General features: G+C 38.1%; 1 protein-coding gene across 1 annotated transcript in view; it reads left to right on the plus strand.

Moving 5' to 3' along the window:
• Positions 1 to 7,308: 7,308 nt before the first annotated feature.
• Positions 7,309 to 27,727, plus strand: part of LOC103710535 (callose synthase 3-like) — a 116,164-nt gene continuing 95,745 nt past the window's right edge. The window contains exons 1-3 of the mRNA XM_088717639.1: positions 7,309 to 7,517; positions 7,616 to 7,828; positions 20,770 to 20,870. Of these exons, the coding sequence (XP_088573765.1) occupies positions 7,636 to 7,828; positions 20,770 to 20,870 (294 nt within the window). The 5' untranslated portion in view covers positions 7,309 to 7,517; positions 7,616 to 7,635. The remainder of the gene's footprint in view (positions 7,518 to 7,615; positions 7,829 to 20,769; positions 20,871 to 27,727) is intronic.

Here is a 27,727-nt window from a genome sequence, read left to right on the forward strand (position 1 = left end):
TACCGCTACATATAAATGTTCTATTAAATATGTTACAACATTATGCAACTAAAACAATTATTATTGTTTAAAAACATCCACAAAGCTACAGACTTCATCCTTCAACATTAACAAAATTCAAGAGGCAGGAACACCAAATATAGAATTGGAATCAAAGTTATACAAGGTGTCATGCTCATTCTAGGAGATCCGAATTCACTTTGTACGCCATTTCCTATCACCAAATCATGCATAGGTGCTTTCTCAATGCTAGAATATGACTAGCTTATATGGTACCGCCATAATTAGTAAAGGATGATTATCTGCAAGCTGAGCGCCCGTCAAAAGCCAACCAATTACAGTGCAGGAGTCTTCTTCAAGGGAGGATGTGACTAGATTTCAAAATGATTTTCATGTATTTGAGGCCTTCCCATAACCACACACTACAAAAAAAGGGGGAAATGCTGACTTATATATACCGACGCTAGATAAAAGTGTCGGTAATTTGGCTCCGACACCAAAATTTGTCGACGCTTCTAAGTAGTGTTGGCAGGGATCAAACTAAGACGACGCTCATAAGTATTGGTAACTAGCGACGCTTTCTAAAAACATTGGCAGATTTTTTTTTTCTATACTTACCTTGTCGATGCTTTTATGATGTTTTATAAAACATCGGTAATAAAACTAACGACGCTTATAAGTATCGGTATAGGCAATTAAAAGCGTTAGCAATATCTTTTTTTTTTTGTAATAACAGTCGAATATTATTCCAAACTAATTAACTCGGCTGTTTACTAGAATTCAATGTTTAAAACTATAAAAATAATATAGTCATAAAATGATGGAAATAAAATCCACTATTAACATCGTAAATGATATGTTATAACTGGAAAATGGTTTAATACGTAGATATTACACTTGCAGAGAGACCAAGTTAACCAAGGAATTGGATCATCCATCCAAACAAATTTCTATTAACATATTAAATACTATAAGATATTTGAAATGGCCATATTCTTCATTAAATGAATAAATTACAAATAGATGCTATAAATATAAAAAAAGAAACAAAATCATTGTATTAAGGTGTTGCCATGCTTTTTAAGGTGATAGGGCCTTGAGTCATGGATCCCTAGTTCCAGCAATCAAATTTTCCTTGAAGTAATTAATTATTAAACATTAAATATGAAGGAATTACAAAGAAATGCTATAAGTACAAAATAAGAAATAAAAATGTTATGCCAAATTGTTCCCACGATGTTTAACATGGTAGGCTTTTAAGTGACCGGAAGAGAGCGAACATATATAACTGGAAGCATCTCGAATTTTTCCCCCCATTTTCAGACGGACTCAGGCCTTGTTTGGGGGAGCTTTTGAAGGGCCAAAATGTACTTTCTGGCCAAAAAGTACTTTCTGGCCAAAAAATATTTTCTGGCCCTCCAAAGATACTTTTGGATAAAAAAAGGATATTTGGTAAAAATTTCGGGAAGCTGTTTTAGCTTTTCGAGAAAGCTGAAAATAGCTTTTTGGAAAAAGCGCCATTTTGGAGCTTTCCGAAAATGCTGTTTTCAACTTTGTCGGGAAGCTATATTTGTGACCCAAATATCCTTATTTAAAAGTTTCTTGTTTCTCCCAAAATCCTCCATCCCACCGCCTCTTCCTCTCTCACCATTCCTCTTTCTCTCCCTCTCTATCTCCTTCTTCTTCTCAACGCCAAAGTCCGATGAGGAGAGGTGCCGACGGAGGATACCGGAGGTAGAAACCAGCATGAGCGAGGATGGCGGCGAACATCAGGCCACCGGAGTGCCCAGATCTAGTAACATCCCGGTCCGAGGGCAAGGAGGAAACAGAGAGGAGGGGGTTCTCGAAATGAGTGAGCTATCGGGGGTTTTCATAGCCTTCTCCGGGGAAGAAAGGGAGAAAACGGACAGATCCCGCACAACCGCCGCGAAGCCGCATGGGTCATCGTCGATCTGTAGGCGGAGGATGCCACCTGGGTAGACGGATAGACAGAGGAGGAGGGGGCGGGGGGGATCATGGTCGAACTCGGGGTTGTCGCCAGCGGTGGCTTGGCAGAGGGGCTAGGATAGGAGGAGGCGGGCGGAGGGGCTGGGATGGGAGGAGGGGAGCGGCCGCAGGCTCGGCTGCGGGCATCCCGCGATGCCGCTGGCCTCAGCCGGCTTCTCTCAGCGTGTGTTTCCTCTGCGGAGGAGAGGGCTGACCGCCGCAGGCGCTGCCGGCCTCGGGATGGCCCTCTCTCGAGCTCTGATCGCCTCCTTACTGTTAGATGTATGCCCTAGAAGCCAATCTGGCGGACACATTATTAATTCTGGGACATAAATTTGTACTTGACTTTATTATTATTGAATAATAAATGGGCATCTTTTCATTCATATTGTTTATGTGTCTATAAATCGTCCAAGAAATTAATAAGATGATGATACATATTCTCAAGAGTTGAGAATTTGAGCCATGTATCATTGGTGATTAATTTCTAAATGCTCCTGATCGATAGATCATCACGAGGACGGTGATCGATCCGATCAGTGCACAGATCGTTTTCCTTATGGATGGACGAGACTCGAGTCCACAGTGTAGGGACGCTGAAATGATAGTGCAGGTGCTTGTTAGAGAACAAGGGTACTGAGCGTGACCAAGACAAGAAGTCACTTGGATGTCTATCCACTCGTCAGTGACTTGCTTGATGTTGCAGTAGTGTGACTGGTCCTTTGACCTGCGGTGCTTCGCTATTCACAGTGAGGTTATTGTAGTTTGACTGCACATATACATGGTCTCTAGTCATATGGGTCCTTGTTGTGTAGATTGGCTGCAGTAGGTTCATTGTAGGAGTAGGGTATGCACTTACATGGAATCTATCGATCTTGATAGATGAGGAGAGATCCTATGTGATTTATAAGACTGAGTTCTAAGACCTTGGCCAGGGTAGAATATATAGTGGAAAAGAGTTTTCTACTCTCGAACTCAAGTCAAATAAATCTAGACATATGACAGACGATGGGGTTTGACGAGTTATCCATGACCTCCGGTCTGTAGGGATCCACGATAGAAGGACTATATCATATGATAATTGCACCTGGAGGTTCATCATTCTATTCTGCTGGGTAGCCACTACATACTGCTAGGTGTCACTGGTGGATGGTGAGACTCACATAGATCATCTTGATGGTCGATGATCCCTGGCAAGTTGAGTTGGAATTGTTTCAACCCATTGAAAGGCGTTTTCAATGATATTGTGATAGAGATCGCAATATATCTCACTACCAGTCAGAATAGAACCTATGGGGTCACACACATTAGAAGTATTGACCGATCCGATGGTTGAATTGTGATTAAGAATCACATATGATCAATTAGATTGATAAATTGAAAACCCGCTAAGAGTTAGTGGTTAGAAGAAGGAATAATTGCAATCGGATTGCAATTTAATTTAATTAATTGGACTTGATCATGAGTCCTACTTGGAGTAGGATTCATGAAGTCCTAATTGGATTAGGATTTTTTCAAATTAAATTAGAGTCCTACTTGGAATAGGATTTCTAAAGTCCTAATTGTCTTAGGGCTGAAATTTGAACAAGTCCTGATTAGATTAGAATTTTCTCAAGTCCTAATTAATTTTAATTTTAATCTAATTAATTAAATGACTCCTAATTAGATTAGGATTGAAGAGTTCAATTGAGTCATGGTTCAATTAAATTCTAATTGGATTAGAATTTGGAAAAATTAAAATGGGTGTACATAATCCTATTTTGAATAGGATTGGACCCATCCTTTGGACCCAACCCTCCCTACTTGATTTGATCAACTAGGGGCTGACCATATGGGAGAAGAGGGAGGGGCCCACGCCTCTCCCTTGGCTAGTGGCGTGAAGGAAAAAGGAGAGGCCATGCCCCTCCTATTTTGAATTCACAAAGGGATAAAGATGAGCTCCTAAAATGGGTGTACATAATCCTATTTTGAATTTAGGAGCTCATCTCTATCCACACACCATAAAAGAGGGGTTCAAAGGGGCTACGAATTTTTCATGGTTTTTCCTTAGGATTTTTGGCAGCAAGGAACCTCCTCTCATTCCTCTCTTCAGCCACAAGAACAAGGGAAGAAACCAAGGGCGACGTGATCTCCTTCCTCCTCTTCTTTTGGTTCTAGCGCAAGGAAAAGTAAAAGGCTGCGAAAAGCCTTCGTTTCTTCTTCCTTGGCACTTCCTTCTTCTTCCTCCTCTCAAGGCAATCAAAGGTTGATTCAAAGGAGAGGACTTCAGCCATCAATAGCCTTCTCTGCAAGGGAGCTAGCACCCCGGGAAGATCCAAAGGCTTCGATCGACTCATTACTTCGTGTGGATACCCGTCGAGGCTGGACGCATGTGCGGCTTCCACTGAGCCTTAATCAAATACCACGTAAATCAGATTTGCGGAGACTATCTACCTGCACAAGGTGAAGATCTGATCTTCTTAATGATTTTAAAATGGTTTAAAATAATTTAATTCTAATCTATCTACAAACGAAAGGTTTTAAAATACGTTCATGCGATGAACGGATCCCGCATATATTTTTCCGCTGCAATCTGAAAATTATTTCAAAATTTTCATGGCATATGAGGGATGCTAACACTTACCTCATCGGAGAAGAGGGGAAAGGGAGAAGAAGTCAGGAGAAGAGAAGAAGAGGAAAAGGAAAGAAAAAATTGGGAAGAAGAGAAGAAAAAGAAAAGAAAAGAAAGAAAAAGAAAAGAAAAGAAAAGAAAAGAAAGAAAAAGAAAAGAAAAGAATAATTTGAGAAATGGTTTAAGAAATTCGAAAGCATATTGTTTCTAAGTTTCAAGAAATAATATTTTCAACAAAGATGACTGTTCCATCAGTATGCCATAACTTATACCAGAGGAACCAAATTTAAGAATTTATGGCTATAGTTTTTAAATATCGATAGTATTTGAACACATAAAAAATAACTGCAGTTTTCAACACCATGCAAGTGAAATTCACACTCCAAATGACTGTCTTTTATGTTATATTATGAAAAATTAATTTACGCTAATAATTATAATATTTATATCTTTATTATTGTATTATACTATAAATATAATATTATATTACATTATATCATAATATATTAATATATTATGTTAAATAATTTAATATTATGTTATATTATAAAAAATTAATTTATGCTAATAATTATAATATTTTATATCTTTATTATTGTATTATACTATAAATATAATATTATATTACATTATATCATAATATATTGATATGTTATGTTAAATAATTTAATATTATATTAAATTATTATCCTATAGTATACAATGCTATAATACTATATTATAATGATATTATATTACATTACAATAATATTATACTATATTATATATTTATGTATTAATACATATTATATTTTATTATGTTCTGTTGTATAATACTATATAATATCCTTTATGATCATTTTGTTATACAAAAGTATTTTCTCAATTTGTTTACCAAACACATATTAAAGTGCTACAACATTTTAGAAATATAGTTACCAAACAGCAAACAGCTTTTTATAAAAGCTCTACTTCAGAAAGCACTACTTCCAATCGCTCTATTTTCAATAGCTTTACTACCAACAGCTCCTCCAAGCAGGGCCTCAGACCGTCAGACGTCTTTAAATGGGAACGAGCACATATCAAAGCAATGCGTGTTTTTACTCAAACGGATAGGATGGAAAAAAAAAGCACATATCTCAAAGCATTCCCGACGATGCTGCATTTTTTTTTTCCCCCGAACGGACTGAAACGAATGGGACGCGAAAGAGCTTGAATTGATGGGAAGGCGGGTCACGTTGCTTTAAAATTCTTAATTTTAAACCATAACCAGGGTGGGAAGGCTTAAGGCTTAAGGCTTAAGGCATTACCGGTTTACTTTTTCCTTTCCGGTTTTACCCTTGTTCGAAATTCTTGGACGACATAAAGAGAGAGAAAGCTGGGTAACATACTTTAGGCACGGAATCAAGTTCATATTAATATGCATCGCACTCACCGTCAAAGCGCCATCCTTTTGACAATAAGCGACTCTGAAAGTACCTACCTGCGCAACGGGAAGAGGATTTTTTTTTTTTTTTATACAACTGTAGATAATATTCGGCTGCAGCCAATAAAATTAAAAAAAAATATGATACGAGAATATAAAAGGCTATCCAATCATCAGTACTATATGATATTTTTTTTAAAAATATATTAATCTAAAAATTTACTAGGAAAATCTCTGACTACAAATTCAATCAATTGATGATCGTGGCCGACTCTTTCTGATGAAGAATATGATTTGCCCTCATTATATGCCTCGTATGGTATATATATATTATGGACATATCAAAGATCTGCCGACCCAGCCGGCACTAGTTTGGATGCTCTGCGATTAGCGAAAACTTGGGTGAAGTCGAAATAATACTACCATCCGTTACGACACGTGTCCTTTTTCCGGGAGGGTGCCGAAAGCCAGGGGAACGAGAGAAAGAGAAAGCTCTGCCATGGTTCCCGTGCCACGTTGCGGGTCGGTGGCCAGGCAGGTGCGACCACCGTCTTGCGTCGCCGTCGCTGTGGGCCCCACGCCAAAGGAAGCTCTGGCATTCTCCCGGGATTTTTAAATTCTTTCGCCAACTGACCCCTCTGCTTTCTCGAAATATCCAAAATACCCTCAGTGGGAGGATTACGCTGCGGGAACAATCAAAATCTCAAACCAGTGCATGGAACCCATCAACCCAAACAATCCCTTCAAAGTTGAATTTTTCTTTAGCATATATGCAGATGAAAAAATTGAAACCTAGCTATTTTGTATTCTAGCATTTTTTCACGAGTCAGTATAATACCTTCCATGCTTTTGTTAGACTGAAAATTGCACTTACGGCCTCATTTCTGCTGACTATATTTTTATATCCCTGACAATAGGAGTATGCATCCCTTTGCACTCCAAACAACACCGAACATACAATATAAATGTTAGAGTACTTAATACAATATAATATAATATCAATATATAAATTGGTATGAAAAAATGATTTAATGTATATAAATAAATAAATAAATAAATAATAGCTTAATATTTTAATATCTTGCATAAAGCACATGTAAAATGAAGAAAATTTATTTGCCAGTTAAGATTTTATTCGGCGAACTCTGCCCATATCTATGGAATTCGGGTCATGGATGGCAATCTCGTAGTAAAAAAAATGGTCTCATCCATTTACGACAGGTCATCCCACTTTCTCTCTGGATCCCACTCCTCGGCCGGTACCCTCCCTCGCTTCTATTTTCTTTTTTACGCATCCACTCTCCTCCCTCTGCTTCTTTGTTGCTTCAAGTAGCGCTTTGCACCCTCCTTTCCCTCCTCCCACCATTCTACATTTTTTCTGTTAGTTCTTTTATCTGCCACTCCGACCTGGGATTTCTCATTCTTCCACTCCTCCCCACGCAAGCCTCTCCAATCTCTCCTCTCCAACTCCTCCCATGCCGAGCTCTCAAATCTGACCTCTGAAAAGAAAAACCGGTTCCCCTCCTCCTCCTCCTACTCCTCTTTATCAGCTTAATCCGTCGGATTGGGCTTCTAACTGCTGTTTTCTGACTATTTTCTTGCGGAAAAGCCAGGTTTTTGAAGTTACGAAGGGATGTCTTCTTCTTCGAGAGGGGGGCCGGATCAGCCGCCGCAGGGGCGGATACGCCGGACTCAGACGACGGGGAATTTGGGGGAGTCGTCGATCTTCAACAGCGAGATCGTCCCGTCGTCGCTTGGCGAGATCGCACCCATTCTCCGTGTGGCCAATGAGGTTGAGTCCCAAAACCGCCGGGTCGCGTATCTTTGTGAGTTCCAACTTTGCTTTCTTCATGCCCTTTGCACTCCTTGCACTCCTTTCTTTTTTCAGCTTATTTCCCACATGGCTACTTTGTTTTGCGTGTGGGTTCATATACTCAACACTCTAATGTAAAATGGTCACTTATATGTATATGCTGTCATTATTTTGTTGCACTGTGATTCTGGTCTGATTTTTGTGCAATGCTGTTGATTTGACCTGATATTTTAGTGATTGAAACTCTTTGTGATCTCCAGTAGTTTGGGTGCTTGGGCCTGATAATGCTCATCTCTCTTCTTAACGACATGTCTCAACCATTCATCGTGTCGCATAATACGGTTATCGCTAGTGCTGCACCTCTGATTTAGTTCTAATTCCACTTTTTTCTCCTGTTCTGTTACTGTGCAGATCCATTTCACTTATCTCCCACCTTAGTTAATCGCAATTTTGAACTGTGCTTGGCCCTCCGCTTGTTCTTTCATACAAAAATATTATCCACCAAATTATTGTATGCCAGCTCAGTATCATAATTCTATTTCTATTTTCTTGTATCATCTTTTTCTTCACATGCACAAATGTATATTGATTCACAAGTCTGCTTAGGTCTTGCATATTTCTGGTTATGTCTCGTACAAGCAAGTAGAATGAAGTAAAATTGCTTTATCCAATGAGCTTACTTTAGTTACAGCAACATCAACGTGACTTACAAGCATTCACAATATAGCTTCTAATGCAAAGGTTCAAAATGTTGGGAATATCACCTCTAAAGAGCTCAAATAAACCACAAGTAATTTAATTTCACTAAAACAACCAGTTCCGATGCGTACCTCTTCAACGTCGTTTTCTTTCGATCCATAATAAAATAAATAGTACCTGTACTCGATCTGAGGCATGTAGTCACTGTATTTGAAAGAGATTCATCTCCTTACGTGCACCAGATTCTGGCGATCCCTTTCCAAGATACAATAGACCGTTGAATTTGTAGACGTGCACAGTGCTACAAATTCTTTTGAACTCGAAAGGATCTTTTCTGTGTGCTCGTACACGATAGTGGGTGGACGATGAAGAGAGGATAGAGAAAAGAAAGAAAATAGGGCTTGAAAGGATCACTGTGCATGAAACCGTGAAGAAAACAAAGCTGAAAAAAAAAGAAATAAGAGATGAGAGAACTCTCTTATCTCTCCCTTTCGGTGAGGCCTTTTTTTAGGCTTCACATCAAGAAACTTTGGAGCCCAACGTCTCCCTATTCAAAAGGTTTTAATAACGGTCGTCCGTTGAGTTTTTCAACGGGCAGATCATTCAAGGATCAATTTCAAAACGTAAGAAATGAGAGACGGTTTTATAACCGTTCTTCTCAAATTTCAAAAACCTCTTACATTTCCCCACCATTTTTGAAATTTTAAAAATTTTGAGATAATTTTGAAAATGACAGAAATTTTGAAAATTCAAAGTACGAGCAATCGGTACACTTAGCTTTCGATGAAAGGTGTCTTCCGGACTTGAATCTTCATCTAGTTGATATTTCGCCATCCACACTGGTCCGAAATGAACAAAGTCTTGAACTTGGACTTATGTATAGATTTTGAGAATACTGAACAACTAAGAGTTGACCCTGCATATGAGTTCCATTGGGGTAGCGTATTACGGCCATGCATAGGTATCTTATTTTGTGAGTGTCTCTTAGAGAACAAGCCTTAATTCTCTATTTGACTGTGGCTCCACAATCATACTCACATCGGTGATATCTTTAAGGGTATACTGCAACTTTGTACCCTGCTATAATAGCCTTGATATCATTAAGGCATTACCCCATCCTCCCGTCTAGTGCAGTTGAGCACCTGCTCCATAGAGATGGGTAGAGAACTTAGTTCACTTTAAATTTGGTGCTCCTACCAGCCACTTAGTCAGCTTGTTTGTCCCATTGAACCTATATCTTGGGATCTCCAGTCAGATAGGTTGGGTTGCCGCTGACGGTTGTGATTTTTTACTTTTTACTTTTGCTATAGTCGTCTGATTATCACAGTTAATTAGAATAGCAGGAATAGGCTTATCCATTATGGGAATATCTGATAACATACCCCTAAGCCAATCTGCTTTTCCACTAGCTAACTCTAAGGCTACCATCTCAACCTCCATGATTAATTTAGTAATCAAAGTCTGCTTGGAAGATTTCCAAGCGACTGCACCACCACCTAGTGTAAAAACAAATCCACTAGTGGCCTTAGTGTCTTCGGAATCAGAGATCCAGTTAGCATCACTATATCTTTCTAGTACAGTGAAAAAAACAGAATAGCATACCCTATAGTTAATAGTGCACTTCAAATATTTAAGAAGCCTTTCTATTGCATCCCAATGTGTTTTATTGGGGTTACTGGTGTATCTACTCAGTCTTCCTACAGCATAGGAGATATCTAGTCTTGTACAGTTAGATAAATACATAAGACTTTCAGTTAATTGAGAATACTTTAATTGGGAAACACTGTCCCCACCATTTTCTTTAATTTTATGCTAGGATCATATAGGGTGCTAACCGGCTTGTAATTTTCGTATCCAAATTTCTTTAACACCTTTTCAACATAATGAGATTGACTCTAAACAATTTCATTTTGTGTCCTTATAATTCTGATTCCTAAGATTACTTTAGCTAACCCTAAATCTTTCATCTCAAAATTGTCACTTAAGTATTTCTTCACTTCTAAAATTATGACATGTTCACTACCAAAAATTAAAATATCATCTACGTATAAACATAGGAAATAATAGACCTATCAAATATTTTCTAATATACACATTTATCGAAGTCTCAGATGTTAAACCCATATGATAAGTTAAACTTTTCATGCCACTGTCTAGGAGCTTGTTTTAGTCCATATAAAGATTTGACTAGCTTACACACTTTATTCTCTTGATCAAAAACTACAAAATCTTCTGGCTGCTCCATATAAATTTCTTCATTTAACTCGTCATTAAGAAAGATGGTTTTCACAACCATCTGGTGGATTTCAAATTTATATAATGCTGCCAATGCTATAAGCACTCGAATTGTAGTTATCCTAGTGACTGAAGACTAAGTGTCAAAATAGTCCATTCCTTCTCTTTGACTAAAACCTTTAGCAACTAATCTAGCTTTGTATTTTTTAATGGATCCATCAGGATTTTGTTTTCTTTTAAAGATCCATTTGCATCCTAGTCAAGGTCTGCCATACCGGTACTGATGGCGGCCTGGACCGGTACGTACCGGCTTCATACGGCCTCGTACCTGTACGACAATCATATCAGCCAGTTTTTAATAAAAACTTTCGGTACCGGATCCCACGCTGATCCGATACCGGTCCGTATCAGCCCATACAGGCCGGTAAGGCATACCCTGATCCTAGTGGTCTAGACCCTGGAGATAAATCGGTTAACATCCATGTATTGTGTAAAAAGATTGATTCCATCTCACTTTTAATGGCTTCCTCTCATAGAGGTGCATCACTAGATTTCATCACTTCAGTATATGTCAAAGGTTCATCTTCAACAAGGAATGTGTAAAAGTCATCTCCTAGGTTTTTCTCTATTCTAAGTTTCTTGCTCCTTCTAAGTTTGACTTGGGGTTCTAGTTCAATATTATTATTTTGTGATTTAAAGCATGGAATGCCGTACCGGTCCGGTCCTAGACCAGTACCAGAATCACTAAAAAATCGGTATTTTTCGATTTTTTACCCGTACCGGCCGGTTTCGGAGCTCGTACCGGCCGGTACCGGCCTCGTACGGGTGCGTACCGGCCGATTCGCACCGGTACGATTTTTTTTTTAAGAACCACAACGCGAGGCGCTGTGGTTTTTGAAACCACCGCGTACCGGTACCGGTCGGTACGGTACCAGCTGGTACGTACCGGACCGGTACCGTACCGGTACCGTACCAGTCCGGCCGACCACCGGTACGCCAACCTGTACCGGTACGGCGAACCTTGATTTAAAGGATTCTCCTATTTCTAACTTTCTCTTTTCTTTCATAGGAAACACATTCTCAAAAAATATTGCATCATCCGATTCTTTAATAGTGTTCGGTATAATGTCCGGTAAATCTGATCGTACTACCAAGAATCGGTATGCGTTATTATTTTTTGCGTACCCTATGAAAGCTGCATCGAAAGTATTAGGAGACCATTTAGTCATCTTGCTAGAGTTAATTTTAACTTTTGCAAGGCAACCTCAAACTTTGAAATATTTTAGACTAGGTTTCCTACCCCACCATAACTCATATGGTTTTTTCTGATTATCTTTAAATGGTATACGGTTAAGTATTTTATATGCTGAAATTAGAGCTTCACCCCACAAATTGTTGGAAAGACCAGAACTAGTAAGCATTGAGTTAATCATGTCAATAAAAGTTTTATTTTTTCTTTTAGCAACTTTATTTGACTGAGTAAAATAAGGGGCAGTAGTCTCATGTATAATCCCATGTTCTTCACAAAATTTTTCAAGTACCGTTAAACTATATTCTCCTCCTCTGTTTGACCTAAGTCTTTTTATTGTTTTCTGGGTTTGATTTTCAACCTCTGATTTATAAATTTTACATTTTTCTAAGGTTTCATCCTAAGTTTTTATTAAAAATACATAGCATTATTTTGATATATCATCTATAAAGGTAATAAAGTATCTTTTTTCTCCTCTCGTCAAAATACCACTCATTTGGCAAATATCACTATGTATTAAATTAAGTAGGTTAGAACTTCTACTTGTTGATTTAAATGGTTTCGTAGGTTGTTTAGCTTGAATATAAATTTCACATTGTTTGTTCTCTCTAAATTATATTTAGGAATTAAATCTAAACTCATCATTCTTTTGAGGGTATTGTTATTCACGTGTCCAAGTCTATTATGCCACATCTCTAAGGAGTCAATATGCATAACAAGTGGAGAAAAAATATTTTTATTCATACTGTTGCATGGTAGTACACTCAATTTAAATAATCCATCAGCAACATAACCCCTCCCTACAAATGTCCCACCCTTGGTAATTACAACCTTGTTTGATTCAAACACTAATTTAAAGCCTAACTGACTCAAAAGGAAACCACTAACAAGATTCTTGTGAATATCTGGCACATGTTGCTCGTTATGGAGAGTAAGAGTAAAAAATTTTTTAGATGTAAACTTCAATTTTACTTCTCCTTCTCCAATTACTTATGCAACACTAGAGTTGCCCATGGTTACAGTTCTTCCTTTAACCTCCTGGTAGAAAAAGAGAGAGAAAATATCAGAACAAATATGAACAGTAGCTCCTGTATCAATCCACCATTCAGTTGGATTGTAGGCCAGATTTAACTCAAATTTTGATATTACTAACCTGTCCTCGGTTCCAGTAGAGCCAGAACTGGTTATTATGTTTGCCTAAGGAGTCACTTTGTCATCTTGCCCCTTGACCTTGTCCTTTCTATGCCTACATTATTTGGCATAGTGTCCTGGTTTTCCACAGACATAATATGTTCTCTTGCTCTTCCTTTTGAATCTTCGGTTTTGGCTTCTCAAAGTGCTTCTTGGGTTTATTTCTCGAGAAGTTAGTTTTCTTCGTTTCCACTAAGTTTGCCTTTGCTCTAACTTCTGAGTCATTACCCAAATCCTATTTATGGTTATTCCTATATTTTTCTTCTATTTGAAGGGACACTAGTACTTGATCCAAAGAGAGGGTGTGTCTCTTACGCTTCAAAGAGACTTTAAAATTCGTCCAGGAAGATGGGATCTTTTCTATGAGGGCTGCCGCCTGAATTCTCTCATCAGTGGAGATTTCCATTGCGATGATCTTTGCCACTATATTCTGGACTTCATGTGCTTGATCAATTAATGATTTGTGATCTACCATTTTATAAGAAAAATATTCTCCTATGATGAACTTTTCTTCTGATTCGGCTTCTTTACCATATTTCGACTCAAGTTTATCCCACAATGTTTTAGCTGTACCTTCAGCTCTAGAGTATATGTCATATAAGTTATCATTTAGTGCACTAAGTATCAAACTTTTGCACAAATGATCATCTCTTTCAAATTTGTATTTAGCAGATGATCTGTCGGGTTCATGATTCATTGGGTCCTTATTTGAAGGATCTTTTGAAATCACATAATATAAACCTAATGTGTCTAACCAAGACTTCATCTTTGTTTGCCATCTAACAAAATTCTTTCCATCAAATGGCTCGGGTTTCAGGATATCGTTTAATGAGTTCTTAAATTTGTCCATTTTTGTGTTTCGAAAACAAATCTCTTTCAAAAATTGTTGGAAATATCACCTCAAAAATACTCAAATAAACCACAAGTAATTAATTTCACTGAAACAACCAGTTTCGATATGTACCTCTTCGACGTCGTTTTCTTTCGATCCACAATAAAATAAATAGTACCTGTAGTCGGTTCGAGGCGTATAGTTATTGTCTTTGAAAGAGATTCGCCTCCTTACGTGCACCGGATTCTGGCGATCCCTCCTCAAGATACAACGGACTGTTGAATTTATAGACGTGCACAGTACTACAAATTCTCTTGAACTCAGCAAGATCTTTTCTGTATGCTCGTACACGATAGTGGGTGGACGATGAAGAGAGGATAGAGAAAAGAAAGAAAACAGAGCTTGAAAGGATTACTGTGCATGAAACTGTGAAGAAAACAAAGCTGAAAAAATAAGAAATAACTCTCTCATCTCTCCCTCTCGGTGAGGCCTTTTTTTAGGCTTCACATCAAGAAACGTTGGAGCCCAATGTCTCCCTCTTCGAGAGGTTTTAATAACGGTCGTCCGTTGAGTTTTTCAACGGGCAGGTCATTCAAGGATCAGTTTCAAAACGTAAGAAATGAGAGACGGTTTCATAATCGTTCTTCTCAAATTTCAAAAACCTCCTACACAATTGATGTTGTTGTCTCACAAAATTATTCTCAGTGAAGAACTTCTTCTCCAACGAATTAATTTAACCTCACCTTATTAAATTTATGAGTTGCTTTCTTGCACTGCAATGTTTTGCTTTTGATGGTGTAAACCTAACCCTTGCTCATTTCCCATGATAATTGGACCACATGCACATGACTTAATGGAGATTGCATATCAAACTATTATTCTCACCAAAACTGGGTCATATTCTGGGTGCTCTTTACAGTTGTGCCACAACATTGAAGAAAAAGTTTTTGCATGAATACCCTCCTAAATATCGAATTTTGCATGAATATCCTTTCAAAATTGATATTTGCATGTATACCCTCTGAAAATACGTGTTGCTATTTTACCCTTTTTTATGTTTTTTTTGGCATATGTATCCATACCATCTAACGCCGTTAAAAAATTAACGGTTTTAAATTAAAATGACTAAAATACCCTTAATGGGTAGACGTGCAAATAGAAACATTTTATAATGGTATACAATCAAATAGCAATTTTGAAAGAATATTCATGCAATTTTCTATATTTAGAAGGGTATATATGCAAAAAAAATTCTAGTAGATAGAAAGAATTTAGATACATGAATTAATGTGATAACCTTCATAATCTTATATTTATTAGTTAATATCTTCTCTCTAGGCTTTAGAAGAAACTTCATCATGCGCATCCTCCGTATAAAACACTTTGAAATAGGAATAATTATTTAAAACCTATTTGGTACCATCATCATTTTTTTTCTTTTTATTTTTGTATAGATTAGTGAAATTTCATGTGGATCTTGATGTGGAAGGCTGCATTTTTAAGGAATATGAAAATAATCCTCTTTATATTAAATAATTCCTTCCCCCACTTCTTTAGCTGTCCGAGCTCTTAACACCAAGGGGAATGCACTTAGTTGCTGCATATTCTGTATTTGGTTCCGAAATAGGGAGGAAGGAGATCGCGACCGCGAGCTGCATAGCGATCGCGGTGAAGGAGATCACGATCGCGAGCCTGCTCGCGATCCCGATCCCGCTCAATCGTGAACCTCCGCTGGATCGGGATCGCGATCGCCCTATCGCGAACGCTTGCGGGATCGCGATCTCGCGATTGCGAATGCCCGTGGGATTATGAACAGGATCCCGATAGCAGGAGAAAAAGAGAGGGACAATTTCATAATTTCAAAAAAATATTTTATTTTTAATTAATATAAACATGATTTTTTTTAACATTGTTAGGACAAAAGTTATAATAGGGGCATTTGTACAATAACAGAGTTTTACGAGGGTATACATGCAAATATCAATTTTGGAAGGGTATTCATGCAAAATCCGATATTTAGAAAGGTATCCATGCAAAAAACCCTTGAAGAAATAATATTTTTCTTTCTTTTCTTTTTCTTTTTTTTTGGTTGATAGAGGCTGACAAAGGCCCCATATAGAACTTTTTTTAAAGCTTGACTAGTATATACTTGAACAAGGCTAGGAAGAGAAATCTTGATGCATGTTATTGGCACACTTTATTGTATTGTAAAGCTCCTTGTGGATGATTGTCGTGAGAGTGGTGATTTTTGGTTGAAGCATGTTATGCTTCGAACCCGGAGCGCGACAGATGCCGCACTATATGGCGGACCATACAGGCATGCAAGGCTACGAAACATATCAAAGCAATGACAACTCCTTAAAATTTATTTAAGCATTGATTTATTCAAAGTAATCTTGCGATAGTTTCAAGTAACATGTGCTAACATAAATCAAATAATCTGGCTAATCTAACTAAAATGCTAAAAACTAGAAAAAAAATCTTTGAAATCTAGCGCACTCTTCAGTCCCGTGCGATCATGCCTCCGGATATGAAAAATAGAAAAAATATGATAATGAGCCATACTAGCCCAGTAAGCAACATAATATTCTAGAGTGGGGTCAAAGCATGCCAGATATTTAATTAAAATACAAAATAATGACTGAAAAATAAATCACCAATAAACATATGTTTCTTTTGAAATTTATTATCATTTTCATAAAACTTTGATACCAGAATTCCAACATCAATAAGCTATGTTTTGCACAAAATGCCAAATCCACTGTTATTAACCATCGGTGGCAACGGTGTCCACATACCACTATTCTAATCATCGGTGGTGCGGTGTCGAAACCAGTTTCTCACAAATTACAAGTCGACAGGGCCAACGAATAATTTTCATTGGCGGAGCCAGAGCAGATCATAGCCATGCTGCGAATACATACATACAAAATAGATTTTTCATAATTTGTCCAGTAATATTTTCAGATTTTATAACATATAACATAATTTTAAAATGATTATTAACATGCTTAACCCGTTTGACTAAGCACAAATCATAAATCAAAATTTTATCCACTAATAATTATTTTACCAAATAATTTGAAAAACACACTTGGAAGCATTATGTTACTAACCTTTTTTCGCTTTAAATTTCACTTTAGGCAAACACGTCAGATACACCTATTTAATATCATTAAAATATTATTAGTTTTAACATAATTTCAGAAGTTAAAATTAAATACTACGGTCTCATGCCCCCAGATCAGTTCGGTCCGAGCAAGGAGGATTCAATGGGTCAAAGGTGAAGATTGAAAGTGGCCAAATCTAGTTGGGATTGAAGTAATGACCGGTCTACCGCCCGGATACCGTGGCAATTTAGGGACTCTAAACTGGGTCAACTTGGATTCGAACAACAAGAACATGGCTTATACTAGGATGTCCGAGCATGTCTAGAGAGAGAAAAAGAAGAGAGAGAATCTTAGCTCAGGTCTGGATTTGGTTTGATCCTGGCCTTGGGTTCGGTCTAAGTGGTTTGGATCGACCATTAAGAAAAAGGTCTAGATCTAGTCAGAAGTGGGCTTGTTTAGAGAGAAAAAGAGATCCACAATCTAAGGCTAATTGAGCTTTTATGCCTAATCCATTTAGTTTCGGGCTTAATCCACTTGGTTAGGTCCAATCAAAAGCTTGGCCTATTCAGTCCATGTATCTGGTCCAGGAGTCAAGTAGGGAGAGAAAAAGAGAGTTTTCATTCTCTCTCTTTTTTTTGGCCCAAAATGAATGGACTTGGCCCACAATGGATGTACAGGGCCCAATAGGACCCATAATGGATGAGTAGAGCCCAAAAGGAATACGACCCACAATGGATGAACAGAGCCCAAAATGAATACGACCCACAATGGATGAACAGGGCCCAACAAAGCCCAAAAGAAATATGACCGACAATGGATAAACAGGGCACAAGAGGAATACGACCCACAATGGATGAATAGGGCCCGAACTTAGTCCACAATGGACACAGCCCAACAGGATGAATGGGGCCCAAACTTGGCCCACAATGGATACGGCCCAATAGGGTGAATATGCTTCGAACTTGGCCCACAATGGGCATGGCCCATAATGGGCACGGCCTAATAGGGCCTCAAAATGACTAAACTGGGCCCAAATTTGATCAAGGCTTAGGTGGATGACCATGGCCCAATAGGGTCCAAAATGTTCTTCATCTCGTTGAGCTAAGAAATGGGGGGAGAAGAAGGAAAAGAAGGAAGAGGGAAGAGAAGGCTGAGAGTGGTCGATGGCCTGGGGTGGCCCGGCTGGCGGCTTGTGATGGTGCGGCTTGCGGAGCGGGGCGTGGCCTACGGCACCGTGGTGCGGCCCGTGGCATGGTGCCGCCATGGCTCGGCCATGAACGAGTAGAGAAAGGAGGGGAAGGGCCCGTAGCTACCCAAGGTGGCAGGTCCCTCGGCCAAGGAGGAAGCACGGCAAGGTAGAGGACTCACTGGCAGACGGTGACAACGGTGGATCTCGTGGCGTTGATGGCTTCCAATGGAAGGAGGACGGCGATGCTTGGTCCAAGAAACAAGGCGATGAAAAAATAAGTGATCAAGAGGAAGAGAGAGGTCTTCAGGCGGTGGCGCTTGGCCGGGTGGCACGCCGACCACCGGAGAAGGACCTCGGCTGAGGACAGCTCGGCCGGCGGGCTCGCGGCGGCGGCTCTCGAAATAGGGAAGACTCAAAGAAAACGGGGCACACGGACAAAATAGAGGAAGAAAAAAGGAGCTTTGGGTGGTGGCGCTTTGTCGGGGTGGCACGCCGGCCGCCGGAGGAGGGAGGAGAGAGAGGAGGCTCAGTGGTGGTCCAACGCAGGGAAAGAGGGGCTTTTATAGTGGGTTTTGAACGGCTTACTACCGCGATTCTCGCGGCGGTTGAGCATGATCGGCGGCCGCTCAAGCGGCTGCGGGGCTGCTGCGGAACGGCTTTGGCGCCTCCGCTTCCATCTCGCCCAAAGAAGCCGAACGCTCGTTAATGGGCCATGGGCTGAAGTCGGTTGGGACTGCCAGCTTCAGCCCAGTATTCTCACAAAGCCAAAATAGGATGAATGCAACATTATGGATCTATTCAATTAGATAACACCAACTCCAATATTTGTGCATGAGGCATGTTTGATCAATCGCATTTCCCCACCTTGCTCTTCCCTTCTCATGTGTTTTCTCACCCTGCCTCTCCCTTTCTCACATTCTGTTTGCATGTTTGCCCTTCACCATGTGGCTCTTAACCACAAGATCAACCACCCAAGTCCTAGGGTATATTATTTATTTATATAAAATTTTTAATTAAAAATAAAATAACATGTGCACCACATGTGCCACATTCTATTTTCCAAATAATTAATGCACCAAAAGTTCAATGCCTGCACTGGTAAGTGATTGATGACTCTCCTAGCCTAGTTATGAGCTTGAGCGAGAAATGGAGGAACTAAACAGCCTAAACAAAATAAAGGTAATAGTAACAACATTGTTACATCCCTTCATAGTCATTATACTTTCAAATTAGGAGCGTGGGCAAAATGCTGAGGCAGTTGATATAGGATAATCTCTTAAAGGAACACCTTTTAATCGGTAAGTGGCACCAAAAACATTGTGGTAATAGTGACTATAGCAACTTAATGTCAACAAGACTTGATTGAAGAAAATTCTAGAAGTGTTTATGCTTTATTAAAATATTTTAGCTCTTTGACCATTAGATTGTGGATTACTATGGCTTGATTAAGCTATAATCAACTTGATCTTGCATTAGCTTCTATGGGGCTTCACTGGAATTGCAGCATGATGCAGAGGTAAGGCTAGGGTCAAAGGAGAGACGAAGGTTTCTTCAAGGTTAAGTATATCGATCTCAGCTTGCCTGAAGAGCTTACTGGAGAGAGGAAGAACGAAGGAGACAATTGGCAGGAGGTAGTTTTGAGTGGATCAGGGGCCTTTGGCTTGAGCAGGTCCAGTTGAAAAGTTGATTTCTACTCCATGACAATTAGTTGACTTGAGATATTTGGTTGATGCTTTTTTCTCATCAACACCCTGGATTACTTACCATATTCACTGCTTGTCAATTTTAATCAATTAAAATTTTTATTAATCATAAAATTTTGGTGTTCGAATTTTTGTGGAAGGATATTTCAGTGTGTATTTTTTATAATTTCATAGTGCTTCTTATATGAATAGGACCTTGTTTCTTTTTCACAGTGAAAAGTTGTATGTGGAGTTCTTCCACTTTCCTTGGTATAGGAAACATAAAAAGCTCATGATAAAGGGTTCCTTTTCATTGGTAAACTTCAAAGATTATACATGTACGACATATTTAACCTTGCTGTTAAAAGCCATATTACCATTTTTTTGGCCATTGCTTAATATTGTATTAATTTTTCTCCATAATAGTTAAATATTGTTGTATTATTTACTAAGTCAGTGCGTCAAATATATAGCCTGTAAAATTGAGATTAAAGTCTTCAGCTATGGAAAGTTAAGTTAAATGGCCTGGATTCATTAACTCTTTGAGGCTATAGGTGCACCGGCAGATTCAATTAGTCTTGTATTGGTTCATGCATCCGCTTATTCTTTATTTTAAATTTTGGTTACTTCTATTGTGCTATGTTGTCATATATGTTGAATTTCTCGCCAATTTGTTATTGTTGGTAGATTAGTGTTATTCTCCATGGTGCTTTATGCAAATTTGTAATTCTTGTTCCTTACTGTGTTTATATATTCTTATGGGATAGGTCGATTCTATGCATTTGAAAAGGCACATAGATTGGATCCAACATCAAGTGGGCGTGGTGTTCGTCAATTTAAGACTGCACTTCTACAACGGCTAGAAAGGGTACTTTTTTAATCAATTCTTACTTAACTTAAGTCTAGATTATCGGCAATATTGTTAGGAGCAAGGTTCGTTGTTTCGGTGCATACCACCACGTATTGGGCATAGCATACCGTATTAGTATTGGACCAAGACTCGGTACGGGGGGCGTACCAAGTCTTGGTATGCTGAACTGATCTCTGTACCATACGTACTGATGCTATAGCATCATGGTACCGATATAAGGTTCGGTACCGAGACAACAAATGTTGATTATCTTTTTGTAGACATGTAAATTAGAATAAATCTTGTTCTTTTCTAAATATATTAGTAAACTTTTTGGCAGATATAGTTTTGTATAATAATGATGATCCCTTTTGTGTGAATACAAAGTAATTGTCTTTTGCTAACAAACATAGTATGTATCAAATTTTCTTTCTTCTTTGCAATTAACTTTTCCACATAAGTTAAAATCTGCTAGCATTGTTGGAAGAAAGTTGATAAAGTGGAAAGCTACTTTCCGTATTTGTGCCTAACTACAAATGCTTTTTTTTTTTCTTGTCACAGATAGCATCTTCTGTTGTTAATGTAATTCAGTCATGCACATGTAGTCCTTCTTGTTTACAAATTATGTTAAAAATATCTTTAAGAAGTATTTGTGTTCCAATTAATTACAATTGGAAGGAGTGACAAGGTTTGAAAACTTGATTTTGGTTTTGATATTATTAGTTTTGGTTCTACTTCTAGAAGCTTCAGTAGAGAAGTACAACCAAAGAAAGATTAGAAAAATCAAAAGATAGAAAATAGACTAAGCCAAGAATATATATTTGAGGTCACGTCGGAGTATGTTGTACTGTTTGGGTTCCTTCTGCATGCAACTTTGTTATTTGGAGTCAAAACTATCAGTGTGTATCTGTAAATATATATGTATATATATAGGATATTAAAGATACATGTTTCTTATCATTTAAACCATATCAGCTATCACTGATGACAATCTAACACATGGCAATACCTAAGATCAGATAGTAAAAATACCTAAGATCAGAGCTCAGATTTTTCAAATCTGCAACTCAATCAAGTTGACCGACTCCATAAGCCCCCTTTCTCCTCCATCTCAGGAGTCTCTTGAAATCTCCAGAATTTCTTTTTGATCTAGAAAGAAAAGGCTTTCTTTTTTCTTGATTTTATTAAAACAAACCAATTCCCTTGTTTTTCCAGAGATCATAATGTTTAAGTTTAATCTTAATAAAATGCTTTTTTCCATATGCTAGTTTATCACTCTTAAATAACTTCCCTTGTTTTCTTGACTTAAAATGAACAAATGACTCTGATACCATTAAGGTTTTAAATCTGTGGGATGGGGTTGTCCTGGTTTTTATAGGAAACATGATGAATTGCCATCCCAACCTCTCCCAATACATGGGATGGGTGATATCCTAGGACACATCAATTGGGATGTTGGGATGATGGTGGGATGGGCTCATCTCGACACTCCGGATATATCCATCCTGGCAACCTGCAAGATGTCCGACATGGATTTGAAACCATGCTATTAAGTTAAATATAATATTGGGAAAACAAAGAAGATAGCATCGAAAATGTTATGCATAATCATTCACTAAAATCAATATTGGTGGTTGGTTTCAATCAATTTTTTCTGAAGTTTGAGCAAAACTTGTTACTTTTAGCTGATAGTAGCTGAAGCTGCTAGAACTTTGGCAGTTTTACATCAATTTGGCTACCATTTTGCTTGGATCAAAATGTTTCTCTCGTATCAGTTGGCCACTAGCATAGTACGATATCGGTTCACTACCACACCGCCACACGGTATAGGGTGGCTTATCAGTCATCTGATTGATATACCATTATCTTTTTTTTTTAATTTTTAATTTTTCAATCGTTTTCTTTTCATTTATTATTTTGATGACTATGGTCATTTAATTTATAATTTTGATGTTGTTTTGATATCGTTTTTGGTCATAAAGTGGAAATAAAGTACAATTAAACTATTTATAAGTGAATTTACATACCGTATAACAAATGGAATCGATTTAATGTATGGTTTTTTTTTGCATGTAGACCCTCCTAAATATGTGAAATTGCACAAATATTCTTGCAAAGTTGCTATTTGCATGTATTGCCTACATAAAACACTTATTTTGCATTAATACCTTCTTTTTCTTTTTTTTGCATAGGTACCCATGCCATCTACTATCATTAAAAAATGAGCGGTTTAAAATTAAATGACTTAAATACCCTTAGTGGGTAGATGTGCAAAAAAGAACCGATTGGAGGTTTGAGCTGCTATGGCAAGCTTTTTTTCTTTTATAAGGGTATGCATATAAATAGCAACTTTGTAAGGGTATTCATACAATTTCACATATTTAGGAGGATATACTCAAACAATCTATTTAAAAGAAAATCAAAACTCATTTGAGACTTGCTAAGTTTTTTATGACTTGATTGAATCGACAAGTCATAAAAAGAAAAATAGCCAAGTCACATTGTTAAATTTTCTTTGTTTAAGATCTTAACTCGGTTAAGTTAGAATATTGGATGACTATTTTGATAATGCTATTCTCCCATTTGATTTTGATGTAATTATCATTATTGAGTTTATAACATCTATATATTATTCATTATTTTTAGAAGATCAAAGTTTATTAAATTTAGATTAATTATAGATGCTTCAATCTATAAAATACTTTTTAGTGATTTATATATTTTGAGTTATTATGCATTTGTTGAGGCAAGATTTCACAAAGACATCAGAATTTATTCCATAAGAATTGATGTCAACATAGGATCATGCAACATGATAATATTGATCTTATTTGGTCATCTTCCTCAATTAAGTGTGACTAAATTATGTTCACTATAATTTACTTCTACCATTTGAGCATGAGCCTCAAAGCTTGTTAGATTGATCATGTGACTTGTTTACTTTAATTTGAACTAGGAATACATGGGCCAAATCCACATCCATTTTCGAATTAAACAATTAATCTAACATGCTTTGGAGTGCATGCTCAAATTATATAAGTCAATTCTAGTGAAGATAATTTAGTCACTCTTAATTAAGGCACATGACAAAAAAAGATTAGGATTATCATGCTGCATAATCCCACATTGACATCAATTTTTATGGAATAAATAATGATGCCTTTGTGAAATTCTTGCCTCAATAAATGAACAACTCACCATTTATAAATTACTAAAAGATATTTCACTAATTGAAATATCTATAATTAATTTAAATTCAATATGCTTTAATCTTCTAAAGATAATTAAATATATATAGATGTCATAGACTCAATAATAATAATTACATCAAAATCAAATGGAAGAATAGCATTATCAAAATGGTCATTTGATATTTTAACTTGACTGAGTTAAGATCTTAAACAAAGAAAAATTAACAATATGGCTTTGCCTCTCTTTTTTTTTGACTTGTCGAGTCAACCAAGTCATGAAAAACTTGGCAAGTCTCAACTTAGATTTGATCATTTTTTAATAGATTTTTTGAGTGTGTACCTTTCAAAATTTATGACATTGTGTGAATATCCTCGCAATGCTGCTATTTGCATGTATACTCTTATTTTTTTTTTGTGCATCTACTAATTAGGGGTATTTCAGTCATTTCAGTTTTAAATGCTCATTTTTTTTAATGATGTTAGATGGCATGGGTATATATGCAAAAAAAGAAGAAAAGAAGGGTATTCATGCAAAACAAGTGTTTTACGAGGGTATACATATGAATAGCAACTTTACGAGTGTATTTATGCAATTTCGCTTATTTAGGAGGGTATACACTCAAAGAATTCTTAATGTATTTAAAGTACAAAATGCGTACCGAGATCTAGAATTTTATGGAGTATCAATGTCTTTTGTAGACGTTGGGATCACGATCATAGTCCGAGCCTGAATTACTACTCTAAGATTTCAAGAGGGTTGCCCTATATTCCTGCATCCTCCCATAATGTGCACATCTATTTGATATGGGGTTGGCATCTGAAGATTGCGATATTGAAATCCAACCTATAAGTTACCTAAGACTGTGGAGGATAGTGCCTACTTGAATACGATACCTTAGATGAAGTATATTTATACGGGTCATAACCTGATTGTGTTGAATAAGATTTAGTGTACGACCTGGATCCGCATACATCTAGGGACCCTATTCTACATGTGAGATTATCTGTTGCAATAGTGTCATGTCCCGAACGACCTTGAGGGACCCGTCTTTGCGGGCATTACCAAGTCATGCACTGTGGTCCTTATCATATGTGGCATGAGTAAATTAGGGCTCACTAGTGAATCGAAGATACTAGGTCTGTAGGTCATACTATTGTTCCATGTCCCCTACTACCTCTCTAGCCACTAGATGCATTGTCGCTTGACCTGTCATCATTGTTGGTATCAAGGGATGATATAGGAGACCGGTTATTTGAGGGCCCGTTGGCCTCCGAATCTAAGTAAACAAACTTCTCCTTGTCTCTCGCTAATGAAATTGCAGCTCTCTTTCCTTTCCCTTTCTTACTAACTCGAGGAACAATTTTCTTTCCTTTGACACTTCTCTCTGCCTAGCTTTGTTGGGTGGATTGAATGTGCCCACTACCCTGAGTAGATCGGTTACTGTGATGGCCTCTTCTCAGCTTTTCTCCACTATTGAGGGATGATATAGGAGAATGTCTTGGACTTGGAGCTCTGCAACGATCGCCCTCCCACCCCTCGCCACGTTTGTGGCTGCTCGGATGGATGTGAACATGGTATGTGTTGTTTTGCCTACTATTCTGCATCTACCCTAGCCTCTCTTGCTACGAATTTAGCCAATCGAAGAGGCGATCTTGGCTCATCTAGCTTTGGCTGCTGCTGTCGAATCCTCCTCATCACATGCAAGGCACTATGATGAGGATCATTGTACTTTAACTTTACTTTCTTTTCATTGCACTTTAATATGAGGTGCAGAACATATATAATATTATTCATGTGCATTGACATGCAGTGATTTCTCTGTTTGCTGTGGATAAGGATGAAAGTAGATCAGTTTCACTCATACCCACTGGAGGAGACCGTTTGCTAGACAATCTAGATCACTAGCCTCCTAAGGTTTCGGAATGACTGTCTGGAGTGGAATCACCATATGACTGCAAATGTATTCAAGAGAATTGCATATTCGACACTACTGATTATAAAACATTAGAGGAGCAGTTACAGTTGGTGTCTGAAAATACCTAGATTCATATTTCCTTTGCTTGCCAGAGTTGGCTTGTCGTTAAAGTTGCGGGAGCCCTCTCTAAATATTTTTGTTTGCGAAAAAGACATTATATGATATCAAATTGACATTGTCAATTGTTTATATGAGCTGACAAAGTGATGATCCTGCACCTGGATGCTTATCAGAGATAGCATCCATGTGTGGCTATATGTAAGTCTAGTAATGGAATGGATTGTCCTGACAACATGCTTCACCCCATAAATCTTCCCGAGGTCCATCAACATGAGATTGAGATAGTGTGTAGCACATGGTGTCTAGAAAATGTGTGGCTGCCTGTCTATCGAAATCTTCTCAACGGTCATACTATAGCCCATTATCAGTGACCACCTGCATGACATTTAGCTCCCCTACCTGGTCTATAACCTCCACCAAACTGAGGATGTAGTGACTGTTGTGCACTTGATCCAAAACATCGACTAACTTGTGGAAAGAGATCTTTATGTCACAATAAATTAGGAAATTGATGATGCTTCGTTTGTTGGGATCCGTCCAATGATCACATATCAGAGTCAATTCGTGAATATACCACTTGCTCTAATAGGAGGCTATTTACTTCTCTGACTCATTATTTACTAGCTTACTATACATGTTTTTCTATCCAGGAGTATCTGCATACTGATCTGCTCTTTGGATAATGGTGATAGTATATTGATTGTATGTGTTGTCTGTTGTATTTGCAGAGATGTGGCTAAAGTGGAACCAAGATATAATAGCTCTCTGTATCCTTTTCTTATCATTCACTTGCATGGTGTCAAATTTTTGTTGCTTGGAATCTCTGTTGGGAAAGGCATGTAGATATACATCATGAATAGCCTGTGCGGGTATCTCCTTGGACTTCTTCGTCTTTTTACTGCCCTTTTTGACTGAAGATGTCCTTCTATAGCCTAGATCTACCCTAGCAGATCCAGAACTAGAGCTTGACTCATATTATGAGAGCCCAAACTGAGTTGTATGCCTAGCAAGTTGCTCTCTTTGCCGCTGATCATTCAGGCTCTTCTAGATGGCAACCAAAAATCTATGCCTCATCATTCGGAATGGATGTTTCATAGGTTTTTAGATCCCTCAAAGGGTATGGTGGCTTTTCTTCTCGGTGTTTAACCCAAGGTCGGCGGAATCGTACCGAATCGGGCGGTTTCGGCCGATCCAAGCCGTACCGGTGGCTCACCGGTATGGTTTTGACAACGAAAACGAGATCCATTGTCGGAGCAAGAGGAGAAGGAAAGAGAGAGCGAGCAGAGGGTCGGGAGGGCTGGTGGAGGCCATGGCTCGTGGTCTCCGTCGGCCCTCCATCGGTGTCCGCTTTCCTCCCTCTTTCCTTCTCTCTCTTTTCCTCTCTCCTATGGTACCGTGCCCTCACTCGTCGGTACAGGCTTGGCACGAGCTGTATTGGCTCGTGCCGTCGGAAAATCTGTTTGTTGCCCGGTATCGGTTCCTCCGACCTTGGTCTGACCTCTATCCTTTTCTTACCATAATTTTATTTGGCCATCTTGAAATTAGTAAAGTGCCTTTTTATTACTGGCGGACTTTCTAAGGGTATTTCCAGTATTAGAAATTTGGGGTAACCACTAGCCACATGCTGCTTCAACCAAGGTCGAAGAAA

This window comes from Phoenix dactylifera, chromosome 3 (assembly GCF_051530095.1).
Source record: "Phoenix dactylifera cultivar Ajwa chromosome 3, Ajwa_hap1_PhDact_Kaust_v1.1, whole genome shotgun sequence".
Classification (NCBI taxonomy): Eukaryota; Viridiplantae; Streptophyta; class Magnoliopsida; order Arecales; family Arecaceae; genus Phoenix; species Phoenix dactylifera.